At 35.1% G+C, this 20,823-nt stretch overlaps 1 protein-coding gene across 3 annotated transcripts in view; it reads left to right on the top strand.

The window, feature by feature from the left end:
- BRWD3 (bromodomain and WD repeat domain containing 3) overlaps window positions 1–20,823 on the top strand; it is a 160,740-nt gene that overhangs the window by 71,199 nt on the left and 68,718 nt on the right. For 2 of the 3 annotated variants that reach the window (XR_005033478.2, XM_036929979.2), the window contains exons 11-13: window positions 707–807; window positions 17,395–17,435; window positions 20,105–20,209. Coding sequence is in view for 2 of the 3 variants with exons in the window: in XM_036929979.2 (XP_036785874.2) it covers window positions 707–807; window positions 17,395–17,435; window positions 20,105–20,209 (247 nt within the window). In the remaining variant the exon portion in view is untranslated. Of the gene's footprint in view, window positions 1–706; window positions 808–1,114; window positions 16,368–17,394; window positions 17,436–20,104; window positions 20,210–20,823 lie in introns of those variants that run through there. The other variant, XM_036929980.2, reaches the window with a different exon arrangement.

Genomic DNA, 20,823 nt, shown 5'->3' with positions numbered 1-20,823 from the left:
AGAGAATTTAGTTAGTAAAAGTAGAACCTCCACCCCATGATATATCAACACTAAAAGCCTGTCCTGACATTTCAGAAAACATGTTTTGTGGCTCCATACAGAAGACACTTTTACAGTGTGTAAAGAGTGCTTTTCTACTGCTAGGAATTGTATACTAGTTAACCTTTTCTTTTCTTTTTTTGTTGTGGTAAAATATAACAATTTACCATGTTAATAAGCACTTTTAAGTGTACAGTTCTGTGGCATTAAGTTGATTAACATTATTTTGCATACATTACCACCATCCATCTCTAGATATTTTTATTCATCCCAGAAGTGGTGGAGTTTTTACATTCAACCACTCTAGACATTATAAAGAGAATTGTAGATATAAATCATTCTATAAATAATTTTGCAACATTATGTGTTTACAGAAAATACAAAAATGTTCCCCAAGCCTGTGGCCTTTAATGTTTATGATCCAAAGGCCCTTATTTACCGTATAGTTTTTCTGTTTCTGTTGGGTGAGTGATATAATTGGCCTTTAAATATTTCTCATTTTTCTTGAATTTTGCTTAGTTTTCTCTGAAATCTTAGTATGTACTTAATGACTAGAAGATGACCTTGTGTTTCTTGAAGCCCTATAAAGCAGCATATAACTAAGGAAGCAATCTGAGGATTTTTGAAGTTCCTTGGTACAATGTTTGTTTGTTTTTTAATCCTCTAGGTGGTATGTTCATTACAACAGGTAGCACTGACCATGTTATTAGAATGTATTATTTGGGTTCTGAGATCCCTGAGAAAATTGCTGAATTAGAGTCACATACGGTAAGACCAAAATAAGAAACTTGAATATTTTGCTTTCTTTACACTCCTGGAAAGTTGGTTTTATTTCTTCTTTTCTGATCTATATCCTAATTTAATATGGATTGGTGCTGAAACCTATATAAGATAAGATGTCGCTTTAGTCACAAAAACCAGTGTGAAATTCTGGATTTAGTATGGTCATAGTATTTAAGATGAATTCTATTTGACTGTGGAAATAGAAATAAATATATTTATTACATACATACACACATACATACATACTTACTTTATTTATTTATTTATTTATTTATTTATTTATTTATTTCAGGAATAGTTTATGAAAATCCTCTTTTAGCCTGATATATTTTAATTATGTAAGCTGTTTGTTACTTTGGAATCTACATGCTAATTAAAAGACATATTGAAAGATATGAGCTTAGAAGAATCCTGAACTCACTTCCTCCTACAAACACAACAAAACATCATCTACCTAGGGAAAAATTCCCTTTGAAAAGGACCAGAAAGGGAGCTGAACAGTGCCTCCTCAACAAAGGATAAAAGGGCCACATCAAAATGGGTAGGAAATGTGGAGATACCATCCCATAATAAATCACACCCCAGGCTTGGCAACCCACTGTCAGGAGGTATCTCATAATTCAGAGCTTGTTCCTGAAGAGCAAGAGGTCTATATCCCACATCAGGCACCCCAACCCTTGGCAGCTACACTGAATAGATGAGCCCCCAAAACATCTTGCCCTGAAAATTGAAGGGTCTGGCTTCCAGGAGAATCATAGGGCTACAGGGAATGAAAAATCTGCTAATAAAGGGATCACACAGACTCACTCACATGGGACCCAGGATAAAAGCAACAGTTTTAAAGGTAGACCATATATGAAGCAGACTCATTTTATGATCTTAAAGCATCTGCTGGAGAGGCAGGAAACTGTTGGGACTTCTCTCCAGAGATGGAAGCACTGGCAGGCTCCATTTTTCCACTCTCCTTTTGGCTTGTTGGTCCAGACATAGGGAGATGCCATTTTTTAACTCTTCTTTAGCCTGCTAGCTCTGGTGGCAGTTGCCTGCCCTGTCACAGCTGGTAGATGCACACAGCCCACATGGGATATGTCACTTGAATGCTTGACTCTGATTGATCAAGGGGGATTGTTTTGGGGCCTTTTAAGTTTGAAACAATTAGAGAGAGAGTGTCTTTAACAGGCCATCACCCACAGGACATTGCACAAAAGCAGACTGAAATATACCTCAAGTCTTCATGAGAAAAAGGCCCATTTTCTTATCCTGAAGCTTCATCCTCAGGGACAGGCTTTAGGTTTGCCCCACATTCAGAGGCTACAGGAAGCACTTCCGTGGAACAGGGACAGTGCCCTATCTTTGCTTTGCCACAGTTCACTGATCCCTCACAAAATATATAAAGCTACCATTTTTATAGCTGTCACCCAGGGAACAACTCCAGATGTCTTGGTCCAGAAGTCAGCAAGGTTTATGATTGTGAACCCACAAGACTATATATTTGCATACCTTAGAAGCTGCTGCCTGAGAATCTGGCTTACAGTTAGCCTGAAACTAGGAACCATCTGTGATGCCTCCCTTTGGAACACTGAGAGGTCTTAGCACACACTCAACAACTGGGACCAACAAGAACAAATCAGTCTACTTAGACAATCACAAGTGTCTGAGAAACAGCCAAAACCTAGTTTGAAGTTAAACAATAAGTTTCATCTCTTACACGAGACCACTCCTTCAAGACTGAGAGATGTAACTTTTACATAAACTGTAGAAACAAAGACAGAGAGTCAAGCAAAATGAAGAGGCAGAGGAACATGTTTCAAGCGAAAGAAGACAAAACCTCAGGAAAATACTTTAATGCAACAGAGATAAGTAATATATCTGATAAAGAGTTCAAATTAATGGTCATAAAGGTGTTCACCAAAGTCAGGTGAAGAATGTATGAGCACAGAGAGAACATCAACAAAGAGAAAACAGGAAAATACCAAACAGAAGTCACAGAGCTGAAGAACAGAATACATGCAGCAGACTAGATGAAGTAGAAGAATGGATTAAAAACCTGGAAGACAGGGCATTGGAAATCATCCTAAAAGAGCAGCAAAAAGAAAAAAAAAGAATTTATCCATTCATCTACTGAAGGACACTTAGGTTGCTTCCATATCTTGGCTATTGTAAATAGTGCTGCAATAAACATAGGGGTGCATATGTCTTTCTGAATCTGAGAAGTTTTCTTTGGGTAAATTCCTAGGAGTGGAATTCCTGGGTCAAATGATATTTCTATTTTTAATTTTTTGAGGAACCTCCATAATACTTTCCACAAAGGTTGAACTAATTTACATTCCTACCAACAGTGTGGGAGGATTCCTCTTTCTCCGCATCCTTGCCAGCATTTGTTTTTCCTAGTCTTTTCTATGTTGGCCATCCTAACTGATGTGAGGTGTTATCTCATTGTGGTTTTAATTTGCATTTCCTTGATAATTGGCAATGTGGAGCATCTTTTCATGTACCTTTTGGCCATCTGAATTTCTTCTTTGGAGAATTTAAAAAGGCAAAGAAGGGGCCTCTGAGACAACATCTAGCAAAATACCATCTGCATTATAGGGGTCCCAGAAAGAGAAGAGAGAGGAGTAAAAGGCTTATTTGAAGAAATAATGGCTGAAAACATCCCCAAATTGTGGAAGGAAAACATACATCCAAAGTCCAGGGAGCCAGTAGAGTTCCAAATAAGAGAACCCAAGAAGAGCCACATGAGGACACATTATAATTAAAATGTCAAAAGTTAAAGATAAACCTTAAAAAGCAGCAAGAAAAAAAACAACTTGTTACATGCAAGGGAGCTCGCATAAGTCTATAAGCTGATTTTTTCAGCAGAAACTTTGTAGGCCAGAAGGGAGTGGTATGATGTAATCAAAGTGAAAGGAAAACATTTCCCACCAAGAATTTGCTACCTGGCAAAGTTTTATCATTTAGAACAGAGGAAGAGAAAAAGTTTTCCAAACAAGCACAAATTAAAGGAAGTCATCAGTACTACACTAGCCTGTAAAAAAATGTTCAAGGGACTTCTTTAAGTTGAAAAGGCATCAAATAATAATAAGAAAACAAAGTAAAGATAACACTGGTAGAGGCAAATACATAGTAAAGGTAGTGCATTAACCACTTATAAAGCTAATATGAGATTAAAAGAAAAAAAATAAGTAAAATTAACTATCACTACAGTAATTAAGGGATACACAAAAATATGTAAAATAGGACATCATAAAACCATGTTTGGGCATAAAAATACAGTTTTAGAATGTACTCAAACGTAAGATGCTATCAAGTTTATAGACTTTTATATATGTATAGGATGTTATATGTGAACCTGATGGTAAACAGAAGGCAAAAACCTACAGCAGATAAGCAAAGGACAATGAGAAAGCAATCTAAGCATAACATAAAAGAAGATTACAAAACCTCAAGGTAAGAGAGCAGGAAAAGAAAGCAACAGAGAGGAATGACAAAAAGAGCCAGAAAACAGTTAACAAAATGGCAATAAGTACATACCTATCACTAATTAAATGTAAATGGGCTAAATTATCCAATCAAAAGACATAGAGTGGCTGAATGGACAAAAAATCAAGACCCATCTATATATTACCTACAAGAGACTTCAGGTTTAAGAACACAAATAAATTGAAAGTGAAGGGATGAAAAAAGATATTCCATACAAATGTAAATGACTAGAAAGCTGTTGTGTAGCTATGCTTATGTTAGACAAAATATACTTTCAAACAAAGACTGTAATAGACAAAGAATGGCATTACAGAATGAAACAAGGGCCAATCCTACACGAGGATAGGATGTAAATATTCACACACTCAACATAGGAGCACCTAAATATATAAAGCAAATACTTACAGGCCTAAAGAGAAATTTGTAGCAATTAATACCTTACTTACATCAATGGATAGGTCATTCAGACAAAAATCAATAAAGAAACATCAACCTTAAATGACACATTAGACCAGACGGACTTAAGAAATATATACAGAACAGTCCATGTAAAAGAAGCAGAACACACATTCTTATCTAGTGCACATGGAACATTTTCAAGGATAGATCATATGTTAGGCCACAAGACACATCTCAGTTTTAAAGAAGATTGAAATTTTTTCAAGTATTTTTTCTGACCATATGATACCAAACTAGAAATCAATTATAGAAAGAAAACTGGAAAAAGATCACAAATATGTGGAAATTAAACAACATGCTGTTGAACCACCAATGGGTCAGTAAAGACATCAAAGAAGAAGTCTAAAAATTACCTGGGGAGGATGAGATTCAAGATGGTGGCATGAGAGGTGAGAAAGAAAACTCCTCCCAAAACCACATTTAGTATGAAATATAGATAATACATCTAACCCTAGAACAGCAACAGGAGGGAAGGCTGTACCAGACTGCATACAGACCTCATGAACAGAGCAGACCTCATGAAGCAGGGTAATGTACCAAAGCCTTGATCTGGCAGGACCGAAGCCGTTCCCCTACCCCAGCTCACTGGCGGGAGGAAGAGATATGGAGTACAGAGAGGATGGAAGCCTAAGACTGCTGAACACCCAGCCCTAGAGGTCTGCTTTGGAGCATAAACCTACATTATGTGGTGCTCTGGAGGTTGGTGGGGTTGGGGAGCTGGGACAGGTGGAGTGCTTGAGAGACTTGAGATTCTGGCTGTTTGTGAAGGATGGGGATCCCCATACGGCCTCTCTGGGACAAATGAAAGGCAGGTGGTCTGAGGCTTCCTAACAGCAAGAGGGCTGCTGAAGGGGCGGGGTTTGCATGGAGTTGCACGGGAGAGGGGATAGGTGGACAAGGTTGTCTGGGTGTGCTCTGCCCAGCAGGTGGGAACTCTGAGGAGCTTCAGGTACTCCATCCCCCTGGCTGGCTACACAGCTCTGAGGCCCCCCACTGTGATATGCAGCCTGCTGTGCCTTCCTCCTGGCCGCCAGGCACTGGCTTGCAAACCGACAGTCACTGCGCTGGTGTCAGACCAGCCACAGGGAGGCCCCACCTACAACAGCTAGACATGTAAAACACAGACGCTTACACTTGTCTGCTCGGGCCACTGGCTCTGATACTGGAGACAGTCACTGCAGCTGGGAATCAGGAAACAGCTCTTTCCTCCTCCCAGGCACCAGTGTCGCTCCCCTAAGATCCCCATCCTCACTCTAGGTTCTGAGCAGCTCCAGAGACTAGAGCTTCTGGACACTAGAGGGTGCCACATAGAAATATGAAACTTCAAAGGAACCTGGTTCAGACCAAAATCTCACAAACCCCAGACAAAGGGCCAAATGAAACTAAACTCACCAATGTTCTTGAAAGAGAGTTGAAAATAAAAATTGTAAACATGCTCTTGGAGGTACAGAAAATTATTCAAGAACTCAGGAACAAATTTAAGACAGAGATTCAATCATTAAGAAATTCCATATATGAAATGAAACATACAATGGAGGGATTTAAAAGCAGATTGGATATAGTAGAAGAGACAGTAAATGGAATAGAAATTAGAGAAGAGGAATCCAAAGAGGCTGAGGCACAGAGAGAAAAAATGATCTCTAAGAATGAAAGAATATTGGAGAACTATGTGACCAATTCAAATGGAACAATATTTGCATTATAGGGGTACCAGAAGAAAGAGAGAAAAAGGGATAGAACCTGTCATTGAGGAGGTAATTGCTGAAAACCTCCCCAATCTGTGGAAGGAGATAGTCTCTCAAGCCATGGAGGTGTACAGATCTCCCAACACAAGGGACTCAAGGAAGACAACTTCAATACATATAATAATTAAAATGGCAAAGAACAAGGATAAAGACAGACTTTTAAAAGCAGATAGAGAGAGAAAAAAGATCACATACAAAGGAAAACCCATCAGGTTATCATCAGATTTCTCAACAGAAACTTTACAGGCCAGAAGGGAGTGGCATGATATATTTAATGCAATAGAGCAGAAGGGCCTCAAACCAAGAATACTCTACTGGCAATGTTATCCTATAAATTTGAAGGAGGGATTAAACAAATTCCAGATAAGCAAAAGCTGAGAGAATTTACCTCCCACAAACCAACTCTACAGTGCATTTTAGAGGGACTGTTATAGATGGAAGTATTCCTAAGGCTAAATAGATGTAACCAGGGGAAATAAAACCACATCAGAGTACAAGAATTCATTACTAAGCAGATACAAAATCAAATCAACTAACCCCAAAGTGTATCAAGGGATTGACAAGAGTACAGAATATGATACCTAGCATATAAAGAATGGAGGAAGAAGAAAAAGGAGGAAAAAAAGAACCTTTAGGTTGTGTTTGTAATAGCATATGAAGTGAGTTAAATTAGAATGTTAGATAGTAAGGGAATTACCCTTGAACCTTTGGTAATCACGAATCTAAAGGCTGCAATGGCAATAAGTACATACCTATCGATAATCACCTTAAATGTAAATGGTCTGAGTGCAGCCATCAAAAGATATAGCATCACTGAATGGATAAAAAAGTAAGACCCTTCTATATGCTGCCTACAAGAAACTCACTTCAAATCCAAAGACATACACAGACTGAAAGTAAAGGGATGGGAAAAGATATTTCATGCAACTAATAGAAAAAAGCAGGTGTTGCCATACTTGTATCAGACAAAATAGACTTCAAAACAAAGAAAGTAACAAAAGACAAAGAAGGACATTACATAATGATAAAGGGGTCAGTCCAACAAGATGATATAACTATTATAAATATCTATGCACCCAACCCAGGATCACCTATGTATGTTAAACAAATGGTACAATTTTAAAGGGTAAAATAGAATGCAATTCATTCATTTTAGGAAACTTCAACACACCACTCACTTCAAAGGACAGATTAACCAGAAGGAAAATAAGCAAAGAGACAGAGGCACTGAACAATGTATTACAACAGATGAACCTAATGGACTTCGACAGAGCACTCCATCCAAAAGTAACAGGATACACATTCTTCTCAAGTGCACATAGAACATTTTCAAGGATAAATCATACACTAGGCCACAGAAAGAGCCTCAGTGAATTTGAAAATATAGAAATTGTGCCAACCAGCTTCTCAGATCACAGAAGTATGAAACTAGAACTAAATTACACAAAGAAAACAAAAAAGCCCACAAACACACGGAGTCTTAATAACATGCTCCTAAATAATCAATGGATCAATGACCAAATAAAAACAGACATGAAGCAATATATGGAGAAAAATGACAAAATAATTAAGACTGCAAAATGTGTGGGACATAACGAAGGCTGTCCTAAGAGGGAAGTATATTGCAATACAGGCCTACCTCAGGAAAGAAGAACAATCCCAAATGAACAGTCTAAACTCCCAATTAACGAAACTAGAAGAAGAAGAACAAATGAGGACCAAAGTCAGTAAGAGGAGGGACATATTAAAGATTAGAGCAGAAATAAATTATATCAAGAAGAATAAAACAATACAAAGAATCAATGAAAGCAGGAGCGGGTTCTTTGTGAAAATAACCAAAATAGGTAAACCCCTAGCCATTCTTATCAAGAAAAAAAGAGAGTCTACACACATAAACAGAATCAGAAATGAGAAAGGAAAAATCACTACAGATACCACAGAAATACAATGAATTATGAGAGAATACTACGAAAAATTAAATGCTAACAAATAGGATAACCTAGAAGAAATGACAACTTTCTAGAAAAATACAACTTTATGAGGCTGACCCAGGAAGAAACCTAAAATCTGAATAGACCAAATACCAGCAAGGCAATTTAATTGGTAATCCAAAAAGTACCTAAGAACAAAATACCTTACCATATGGTTTCACTGCTGAATTTTATCAAACATTTAGTGAAGGCCTAATACCCATCCTCCTTAAAGTTTTCCAAAGAGTGAAAGAAGAGGGAATACTTCCAAACTCATTCTATGAGGCCATCATCACTCTAATTCCAAAACCACAAAAAAGGAAAATTACAGACCAATATCCCTGATGAACATAGATGCAAAAATACTCAACAAAATATTAGCTAACCGAATTCAAAATATATCAAAAGGATCATCCATCATGATGAAGTGGGATTCATCCCACAGATGCAAGGATGGTACAACATTTGAAAATCCATCAACATCATCCACCACATCAACAAAAAGAAGGGCCAAAAACACATCATATCCATAGATGCTGAAAAAGCATTGGACAAAATTCAACATCCATTCATGATAAAAACTCTCAATGAAATGGGTATAGAGGGCAAGTACCCAACATAATAAAGGCCATCTATGACAAACCCACAGCCAACATCATACTTAAGAGAGAGAAGCTGAAAGCTTTTCTTTTAAGATCGGGAACAAGACAAGGATGCCCACTCTCCCCACTTTTATTCAACATAGTTCTGGATGGCCTAGCCATGGCAATCAGACAACACAAAGAAATAAAAGGCATCCAGATTGTCAGGGAAGAAGTCAAATTGTCCCTGTTTGCAGATGACATGATATTGTCCAGAAAGAAATCCTAAAGAATGCAATCCAAATCTACTAGATTTAATATCTGAATTTGGCAAAGTTGCAGGATACAAAATTAATACACAGAAATCTGTTGCATTCCTATACACTAATGACAAACTAGCAGAAAGAGAAATCAGGAGAATAGTTCCATTCACAAATGCATCAAAAAGAAAAGAATTCCTAGGAATAAACCTAAGCAAGGAAGTGAAAGACCTAAACTCTGAAAATGACAAGACACTCATGAGAGAAATTAAAGAAGATACCAAAAATGGAAACATCCCATGCTCATGGATACAAAGAATTAATGTTGTCAAAATAGCCATCCTGCCTAAAGCAATCTACAGATTCAATGCAATCCCTATAAAAATACCAACAGCATTCTTCAATGAATTAGAGAAACTAGTTCTAAAACTCACATGGAACCACAAAAGACACCTAATAACTAAAGCAATCCTGAGAAGGAAGAATAAAGTGGGGGAAATTCCTCTCCCTGACTTCAAGCTCTACTACAAAGCCACAGTAAGCAACACAATTTGGTACTGGCACAATAACAGAAGCATAGACCAATGGAACATATTAGAGAGCCCTGATATAAACCCAAGCATATATTGTCAATTAATATATGATAAAGGAGCCATGGATATACAATCAGGAAATGGCAGCCTCTTCAACAGCTGGTGTTGGCAAAACTGGACAGCTACATGCAAGAGAATGAACCTGGATTGTTGTCTAACTCCATACACAAAAGTAAACTCAAAATAGATCAAAGACCTGAATGTAAGTCATCAATCCATAAAACTCTTAGAAAAAAACATAGGCAAAAATCTCCTGGACATAAACATGAGCAACTATTTCATGAACATATTTCCCTGGGCACGGGAAACAAAAAAACCCAAAAATGAACAATTGGGACTAGGTCAAATTGAAAGCTTCTTTATTGCAAAGTACACCATCAGTAGAACAAAAAGGCATCATACAGTATTGGGGAATATATTCATAAATGACATATCCATTAAGGGTTTGACATCCAAATTATATAAAGATCTCACACATCTCAACAAACAAAAAGCAAATAATCCAATTAAAAAATGGGCGGAGGATGTGAACAGACACTATTGCAAAGAAGAAATTCATCTTGCCAACAGGCATATGAAAAGATGCTTCACATCACTAATCATCAGAGAAATGCAAATTAAAACCACAATGAGATATCACCTCACACCAGTTAGGATGGCCAACATCCAAAAGACAGACAACAACAAATGTTGGTGAGTATGTGGTGAAAGGCGAACCCTAGTACACTGCTGGTGAGAATTTAAATTAGTTCAACCATTGTGGAAAGCAGTATAGAGGTTACTCAAAAAACTAAAAATAGAAATACCATTTGACCCAGGAATTCCACTCCTAGGAACTTACCCTAAGAATACAGCAGCCCAGTTTGAAAAAGACATATGCACCCCTATGTTAATCGCAGCACTTTTTACAATAGCCAAGACATGGAAGCAACCTAAGTGTCCATCTGTAGATGAATGGATAAAGAAGATGTGGTACATATATACAATGGAATGTTATTCAGCCATAAGAAGAAAACAAATCCTACCATTTGCAACAACATGGATGGAGCTAGAGGGTATTATGCTCAATGAAATAAGCCAGGTAGTCAAAGACAAGTATCAAATGACTTCTCTCATATGTGGAGTATAAGACCACAGAAAAAACTGAAGGAACAAAACAGCAGTAGACTCAAAGAACCCAAGATTGTACTAACAGTTACCAAAGGCAAAGGGACTGCAGATGATGAGTGGGAAGGGAGCGGTAAGGGGGATAAAGGGGCATTATGATTCGCTCACATAATGTAGGGGTTGTGGACATGGGGATGGCAGTATAGCTCAGAGAAGGCAAGTAATGATTCTATACCATCTTACTATGCTGATGGACAGTGACTCTAATGGGATATGTGGTGGGGACTTGATCATAGGGGGAGTCTGGTAACTGTAATATTACTCATGTAATTGTACATTAATAATACCAAAATAGAAAATAAATGATCCCTAAGTATGTCACAGAAAGGAAAAAACCTAGCCTTTTCAGAAATCACCAAATTCACAGACACAAACAGAACTATAATATTATGAATGGAAAAGAATTCTTGGACAAAACCCCTGTATTTTTTACTTTCAGAACTTAAGAAATGTTAAGAAACTTAAGAATGTGTAACACTTTCATGATTTTGGTATCTATATCTAGTAATCCTCTGTTCTTTTGCTAAGCAGAGAAAGAAAATATATCTTGTAGGTGAAATCAAATCATCGATCACACAAGACAGAGAACAAGCTGTTAATGAGTTTCAAGCTGTTAGGATGTGTTAAGGTACAACTGAAAGTGCTGTTAGATATCTTCAGTTCCTTATGGTTTTGAACTTGTCATCGTTATTTCAGTGATTCACTTTATCTCACTATATACTTTCCCAAGAAGTCAATTCACTTCAACAGGCATTTATTGAAAGTCTGTGTGAGGAAATACCTGGAGTGTATTTTTTGATAAATTGGAGGACTACCTAGGGGAGTAAGACTGAGCTTCTCTTTGCAATGCAAATAAAATTCTTCAGTGGCCAATTTGTGTGCAGATCTGGAAATACATTTGCATAGATGGTAAGCCCTTTGGGTGGGATTATAGCTCCCTAAGTTGATGAAAGTAAATGATGCCACTTAAATCCAAAATACCTATTCTGATGCTGAGGAACACTTCGATACTTTTGATGTCTCCCAACCACATCCCAACCCTTCCCATTTTTGCTTGTCTCCTGTATGTACTTTCATTTGTCTTGGCTATGCATTCATGAAGAGGCAGAGAGAGGAATCATGACCTGCTCTCTAAACCCCTGCTCTGGGTCTAAAGCGATTAGAGGAGGGAATAAAAGAGATAATAGAATACATGGTGACGTTCCACTTCTTGTATGGTGATGTAAGTTCCTTACAGACCAATCCTCTCCCTCATAACAAGTGTATACCCTGGAAAATATTCAAACCTGAGGATTTTGAAGAGTAAACAAAAGAAGGTAGGTTGTGTGAGGAAGTAGAAATTTGGAGCAGCAACAGCATAGTGGTGAGTTGCATGCTTTCCTATGGCTTTACCCCAAAATTGTATGGCAAGTGCAGTTTTACAGAAGCACAGGAAGCTAAAACTAGGAGAAAAGCCTCACCATCTTTCTGGCTGGGAAGAAAAAGCAAAGAGCCTGGGCAACAATAGCCACTGGACAGTGAGATGGGAATCCTAGAGGGAAAAAGCCAGAAGAGTAAATACCCTAATTTTATGTATGAAAATTAGAAGCAGTTCAGGTTGATCCCTTACACATTCATATGTGGGACCATTTTAAAGCAACACAGCACAGGCTTAAAGAATTGAATGAAGATTTAGGGACTGCCCACAGAAAGTAATAAGTGAGTAATAGCTTATGTCATACCAGGTTAATTGATGGTAAAAATGGAAACGTCAACAAAATTCCTCAAGGTGTATCATCGAACCAGAAATCAGTACAACAAAATTTTCAGAATGCATGTGATAGAATACAAAAATCAGTCAAAATACACAGAACCAAAAAATTACCACACATTCTCAGTGACCTCAAGTTCCAACTGAAGAAGCTACATGTAAATATTTAAAAATTATATTAGGTAAAGAACTTGAATCCAGACTATATAAAGAACTCTTACAACCTATTAGTTTACCAATGGGCAAAAGATTTGACAGACATTTCACAAAGAAGATACACAAATTACTAATAAACACGTGGAAAAAATGTTCATTAACATTTTTCATCAAGCGAAAAATTTAAAACAATACATCATTAGACATCTTTCAAAATAGAATTAAGAAGACTGTTAATAGCAAGTGCTGGGGATGATGTGACCTCATAAACTGCTAGTGGGAATGTAAAATTGTAAAATCATTTTGGAAAACAGTTTAGCAGACTTTTTAAAAGTTGATCATACACCATCTATAATCCAATGATTCCACCATCTGTAACCCTATTCCATATGAAAACAAATGTCCACATATGTTACAAGTGTTCACTGCAGCCTCATTTACAATATTCTAAAACTGCATATAACCTAAATGTCCATCAGCAGTGACTAAACAAATAACGTATAACTATATGATGGAATAGTACTCAATAACCAAAAGGCACCACCTACTAATATATGTATCATGGATGACTTCCAAAATTATTACATTGAATAGAAGAATTCAGGAAAAAAAAAATTACTGGGGAACATACAATAGTCCAAAATATATGTAATGCAGAAAAAGCAGTTAAAGAGGGAAATTTATAGTGTTAGAGTCCTACCTAAGAAATGAGAAAAATATCAATCTAACTCTATGCCTAAAAGAACTAGAAAGAAGAACAAAGGAAGCCCAAAGTTAGTAGAAGAAAGGAAATAATAATGATCATAGTGAAAATAAATGAAGTAGAACCTAAAAATAACAAAAAGATCTATGAAAGCAAGAGCTGTTTCTTTGGAAAGATAAATAAAATTGACAACACTTTAGTTAGACTCACCAAGAAAAAAAGAGAAGTGGCTCAAATATATAAAATCAGAAATAAGAAAGGAGCATTTACAACTGTACTGCCGAAATATAAAGGATCATAAGAGACTACTGTGAACAATATTTGACAATGAAGTGTACGACTTAGAAGAAATGTACAAATTCCTAAAAACATACAGTTTGCCAATATTGAATCATGAAATATAAATTATGAATAGACCAGTTACTAGCAAAGATATTGAATCATTAATCACAAACCTCCAAACATATAGAAGTCCAGGATCAGATGGCTTCACTGGTGAATTCTGCCAAACATTTAAAGAAGATTTAATATCTGTTCTTTTTTAACTCTTTCAAAAATTGAGTAGAAGGGAATGCTTACAAACAAACTCATTTTATAAGGCCAACATTACCCTGATAACAAAATACATGAGGGCATGACAAAAAAAGAAACTTAGAAGCCAATATATGTGATGAACATAGATGCAGTGATACTAAACAAAATATTAGCAAATTGAAGAATGTATTTAAAAGGATTATACACCACAATCAAGTGGGATTCATTCCAGTGATAGAGGATGGCTTAACATCTGCAATTCAGTCAACATAATACACTACATTTTTGAAATGACAAAAATTATTATAAATAAATGTAGAAAAGTCATTTGACAAAATTCATCATCCATTCATGATAAAAACTCAACAAATTGGGATAGAGTGAACATACCTCAACATAATAAAGAACATATATGACAAACCCACAGCTAACATCATAATAAATGGTGAAATAGTGATAGCTTCTTCTCTAGGATGAGGAATAAGACAGGGATGCCCACTGTTACCACTTTTATTCAAGTAGTACTGGAAATCCTAGCCACATCAATTAGCTATGAAAAATAAGTAAAAGGCATATATAATGGAAGAGAAGAAGTAAAATTGATGGTATTTTCATGTGAAACCCTAATGACTCCACTAAAATATTGTTAGACCTAATGTATTTACTAAAGTTGCAGGACACATTATCAATATAGAGAAATCTGTTGTATTTATACATACTGATAATGGACACTCAGAAAGAGAAAGTAAAGTAATCACATTTACAATTGCATTAAAAAGAATAAAATACCTAGGAATAAATTTTACCAAGGAGTAAGAGACCTGCATTCTGAAAATCAGAAGACAGTGATAAAAGAAATTGAAGAAGACACAAATAAATAGAAAGATATTCCATGCTAATGGATTAGAAAAACTGATATTGTTAAAATGTCCATACTACCTAGAGCATTCTCCATATTCAATGCAATCCCTGCTAACATTCCATTGACATTTTTCACAGAGATAGAAAAATAATTCTAAAATTTGTATGGAAGCCAAAAAGACTGAAAAGCCAAAGCAGTATTGAGAAAGATGAACAATACTGGAGGTATCACTGATATCAAACTATACAACAAAGCCTTAGTAATCAAAACAGTATGGTATTGGCATAAAAGCAGACAAATGGATCAGTGGAAAAGAATAGAGAGCCTAGAAATAAACCCATATATATCTGGTTAATTAACTTACAACAAAGGTGGGGAGAATATACAAAAGGGAAAGGCAATTTTTTTCAATAAATGGTGTTGGAAAACTGGATAGCCATATGCAAAAGAATGAAACTAAACCATTATTTTATAGCATACACAAAAGTTAAAGTGGATTAAGAATAAGAAAAGAAAACTGAAACCATAAAATTCCTAGAAGAAAATAGCTAGTAAGCTCCTTGACATTGATCTTTGTGGGTTTTTTTTTTTTTGGTTCTGAATACAAAGGCAAGGGAAACAAAACAAAAACAGACAAATAGCACAGCATTAAATTTAAAAGTGTTTACACAGTGAAGGAAACCAGCAACAGAATGAAAAGGCAATCTACTGAATCGGGGAAGATATTTTCAAATGATATATCTATTAAGGGGTTAGTATCCAAAATATATGAAGAACTCGTGCAACTCAGCAACAAAGAAACAACTCAATTAAAAAATTGGCAGAGGATCTGAAGAGACATTTTTCCAAAGAAGGCATACAGATGGCATAGGCACTTGAAACACTAGTTCAAAAAGATATATGCACCTCTATATTCATTGCAGCATTATTTACAACAGCTAAGATACATTACAACCGAAGTGTCCATTGATGGATGAATGGATGAAGAAGATGTATATAAATGTATACAATTGAATATTATTCTGCTATAAAAAGAAGGAAATCTTGCGATTTGTGACAACATGCATGAACTTTGAGGGTATTATGCTAAATGAAATAAGTCCGATGGAGAAAGAAAATATTTCATTCATATGCAAAATCTAAAAAACAAAACAAAGGGAGCAAACAAAATTAACCTAAAAGAAACTCATAGATACAGATTGGTGGTTACAGGGTCAGGGGGAGAAGATGATTGGGGGGTAGATGAAATATGTGAAGTGATTCAGTTTTATGGTGATAGATAGTATCTAGATGTAATGGTAGTAAGTACTTCATAGTGTACACAAATTTCAAATTATAATGTACACCTGAAACAATGTTAGGTACCAATTTTACATCAATCAGTCAATAAAACATTAAGTATGTCTTAGGAAAAATAAATAAAAACATGTTTACTGACTTTAGCCTGTTGATCTTAGTATGATTGGTTCCAGAATTCCATCAAAGATTCTTGAAATCTAATCTCAGTTATCAATGAGAGCCTATCATAGAGGGGAAAAACTTTATACCTGGGGTGATAGTCATTGGTGATTGGCACTCTTCCTCTTAAGCTATTTCTACTCTGCTGTGTCTTTTTCAAGAAGCTTGAGGTCACTGTTGTATATTCATATCCCTGTATACCTTTCATCTCTTCATTTTCTTTCTTTTCTTATCTTCTCCAGATTCTGTGGTATATGGTAGTATTTTTATTTCAGCTCACTGTACATCTCATTTGCCTCATTGTCAAAACTGTATAGTCAGTAATTGAAAGCACTTAGCTTTGCAAGTCTTAATGTTACTGTTCTTACTAATACCAAAACCTCATTTAAAATAGTATCACTGGGCATTTACTTATAAAACATATACTTTTCCCCTGAAAGATGTAATTAAAAAATTTGGTGATGGTTAGCATTTTTTAGTAATAAAGTATTTTTTATTGAAGTGTGTACATTGTTTTTTAGATATAATGCTATTGCACACTTAAACTGTATAGTGTAAACATAATTTATACACTGGGAAGCTAAAAAAGACTGGCTTTATTGTTACATTATTTTTATAGCAGTGGTCTGGAACTGAACCCCAATATCTCTGAGCTATGCCTGTATTTCTCCTTAGTTAAAGCATTGTTTTGGACTTAATTACTTTTTTTTTCAAAGAAAACTGCAGTTTTTTTTAAAGAAAACTATAGCGTTAAAAACTATGATCTTTTTGCATATGAATTTGAGGAGAATAATACTTTATTCATTTTACAAATAAATTAATTCTAACCAAAAATTTGTTGTTTTATGTCTTAGGACAAAGTTGTTGCTGTTCAGTTCTGTAACAATGGAGACAGGTAACTATGTAGTACATACCTATGTAAACAGATGTCTGACTTTTTATCACTTTTTTCCTCAGAATTAGCTATATTTGCTCTAGATACTTTATTTCTTTCCAGTTACTTAGGCTGAAAGCCCTTGTCTATCTTTGATGATATTCTTGTATCATGTCTCCTAAATTACCATCCAAATAGTAGCCATATTTTATCAGTTCTTTCTGAGTGATTTATTTTTTGTTCATTTTACTTTTTCCATTTCTGTTATCACCAACCTTAATCAAGGATTCCATTATTTGAGCCATTGCCTTCAGGTTTCTTCTCCCTCCTAAATATAACCTGTCCATCTCTTATCAGATCAACATTGCTCTGTTTAGACATCTTTAGTGTTTCCTCTTTGTTTATAGAATAGAATTCAAATGTCTTAACCTGGAAATCAGAACTTCCTATAACCTGACTTAGACCTACATTCTTTTCTTGTCTGCTATTCCCCATATAAATATATAGGTCTATCCTAAATGATTTAATCACTGTCCCTGTTCTTTCCCATATATATTCTCTCATACACTCCTTTGCTTACACTTTACCTCACACCATTCTTACCCAGAAATACTATTTTTTCCCCTTTATTCCTTACCTTTCTCTCCTACATCCTCCCTCTTTCTTCCACTCTCCTTCCCTCTAATTTCCCTTTCCTTGTTGTCTCTTTCTTTCTCTTCTAAGCCCTATCTTCCTTTTAAGGTTCATGCTCTACCTGAAGCCTTTCTGACTGCTCCATATTTTGGCTCTCTTGTCTTCCTTGGAACATCTGCCTCATTATTGTCTACTATTTATATGACACATATTTTCTGTGTCTGTAAACTCAGAACTTATATATAGGTATTTGTGTACTCTCTTAAATGTCTGATCCCTAAAAGGTGATAATCTGCCCTGACCTAAAAATTTATCTAGAATAGGTATAAAAATTTAATCAGCATAAATTTACATCCATATATAACTGTAAGGACTTAATGTGGGTGACTGTTTTAATTTCAAATATTTTTGACACTGTGGGTGATTACTGTGATGAATTTGTTCATCTTTGTTAAGTGCAAGAGTAAATAATGATGGTCCACAAAGAAAGATGCTTATATTAGGAATGAAAAAACCTTCACATAATTTTTAAGATTGGTGTATTGTACTACGCTGAATTGTGCACTTGAAGGATTGCACAGCTACAATTTTTCATGGTAGAAGAATCTGAATTTTTGAATTCCTTGCCATTTTCCTTAAAGGAGAAATACTGTTTTATCTTAATTATTTATATGGCCAATAAGCACATCAGAAGATATCCAATTTTTCTAATACTCAGAGAAATGCAATTCAGAATAACAGTAACAATTTTTTTCTTTCAAAATGACAAGATAATGAAGAATGATAGCACCCGGTGTTGCCAAGAGTTTAGGGTTTAGGGAAAATGGACACTCTTCCACAACTTTTGATGAGATTATAAATTGTAAAAAACCTTTTTTCAGGGAAATAATTTGGCAGTATGTAGCTAAAGCTTTAAAAATGTGCCCTTTGACTTAGCAAAGATAGGTTCAAGGTTGTGCAAAGATGTGTATAAAGATATTCTTCGGAACATTATTTATAATGGTAAAGACTAGAAATAGTGTAAATATTCATCATTATATTAGAGGGGCTGAGTAAATAAATTCTGATACATCTGTATAGTTGAATAATATGTAGTGTTAAAAAGTGATTATACATTTATATTTGTAAACATAGAAATATATCTGCAGAGTACACTTAAATTAGGGAAAAACAAAACATAGTAAGTAGTAATTCTAGTTCCTATAGGAAGAAATATACAAGTATATATGTATGTCTATTAATAAAGTCTGAACAGTGATAGAATTATGGATAAATGAATGTATTCTTGTAACACTTTATTGAGATATAATACACTGCATAACATAAAATTCAGTGTTTTTTAGTATGTTCATAGGGTTGTGCAACCTTTGCCACAATCAATTTTAGAGCATTCCACCACCCCAAAATGAAAACCCGTATCCTTTAGTTCTCAATGCCCATTTTTTTTACACTGCCACCTTCAACTCTGGGCAACCATTAATCCACATTTTGTCTTGATAGATTTACCTATTACAGACATTTCTTATAAATGAAGTCTTCTGTGAATAACTTCTTTCACTTAGCATAAAGTTTTCAACATCTAACTATGTTAAGGATAAATATGTGGGATTTATCATTATTTCATTCCTTTTTATTGGTGAATAATATTCAATTGTATGGATATACCACAGTTTGTTTATCCATTTATTGGCTTATGGACATTTAGATTGCTACCACTTTTTGGCTAAATATGAATAACACCATGAATATTTATGTACAGGTTTTTATGTGGACTAACATTTTCTTTTCTCTTGGATATATACCCAATAATAGAATTGCTGAGTCATATGGAAACTTTATCATTTTGAGGAACTACCAAACTGTTTTCCAAAGTGTACCATTTTCTTTCCCCTAGTAGTATATGAGGATGAATATATTACTTTATTTTATTATTATTATTATTATTTTTATTTATTTTGGTATCATTAATCTATGAATATATTACTTTTATAATTAGAAAATAAGTTGTTTCCATTTTGGAGGAAAATAATAAGGGTATTTTAAACATTTCTTTGCAGTTTAAGATTTGTTAGTGGAAGTAGAGATGGAACAGCAAGAATTTGGCAGTATCAGCAACAAGAATGGAAGAGTATAGTGCTAGATATGTCTACTAAAATGACTGGGTAAGATTGGATGTTAGAAATCTCAGTGGTTCTCCTATGGTATAGTATCTTTTACATTGTTGAATTATATTCAAGAATGAAAAAATATTATAAATTAGTAGCTTGGAGTTAATTGGTAGATGTGAAGTTTGCATCTGTGTTTATTTAGTCTAAGTAAATTGCCTTTTGTTGTTAATAGGCTAAATGATAGGAACATTAATGACTTGTCCAAAATTTTGGTCTCTTGTCACCCAAAGATTCTGTGCTCTACTAATGCCAACAGAGTCATTCTCTATCTTAGTTTTCTATAGGCCATTATTTTATATCTATCTATACTACTTTCTACTTTGAGGGTTGTCCCTATTAAATGTCATCATATGTTTAGCTATTTCTCTAACTTATTGAGAATACCTTCATAATGTTTCATATTGTTAGCATTCCTTTTCAACATTGTAAGTGCACTTAGTCAACATTCTGTTTCATCATCGTCACTGTTAATTGGAAGATATATAATTACGTCTTTAGGGCACTACAGTTCCTATAGGGTATGACTCTGAAATTAATTATCTTCCTATTTCCTATTAATAACAATATAGAACTAACTTTAATGTCATAGCTAGCTACTGATAATGAGA

The sequence above is a fragment of the Manis pentadactyla genome, chromosome X (assembly GCF_030020395.1).
Source record: "Manis pentadactyla isolate mManPen7 chromosome X, mManPen7.hap1, whole genome shotgun sequence".
NCBI lineage: Eukaryota > Metazoa > Chordata > Mammalia > Pholidota > Manidae > Manis > Manis pentadactyla.
This window is presented reverse-complemented; position numbering and strand designations above follow the sequence as displayed.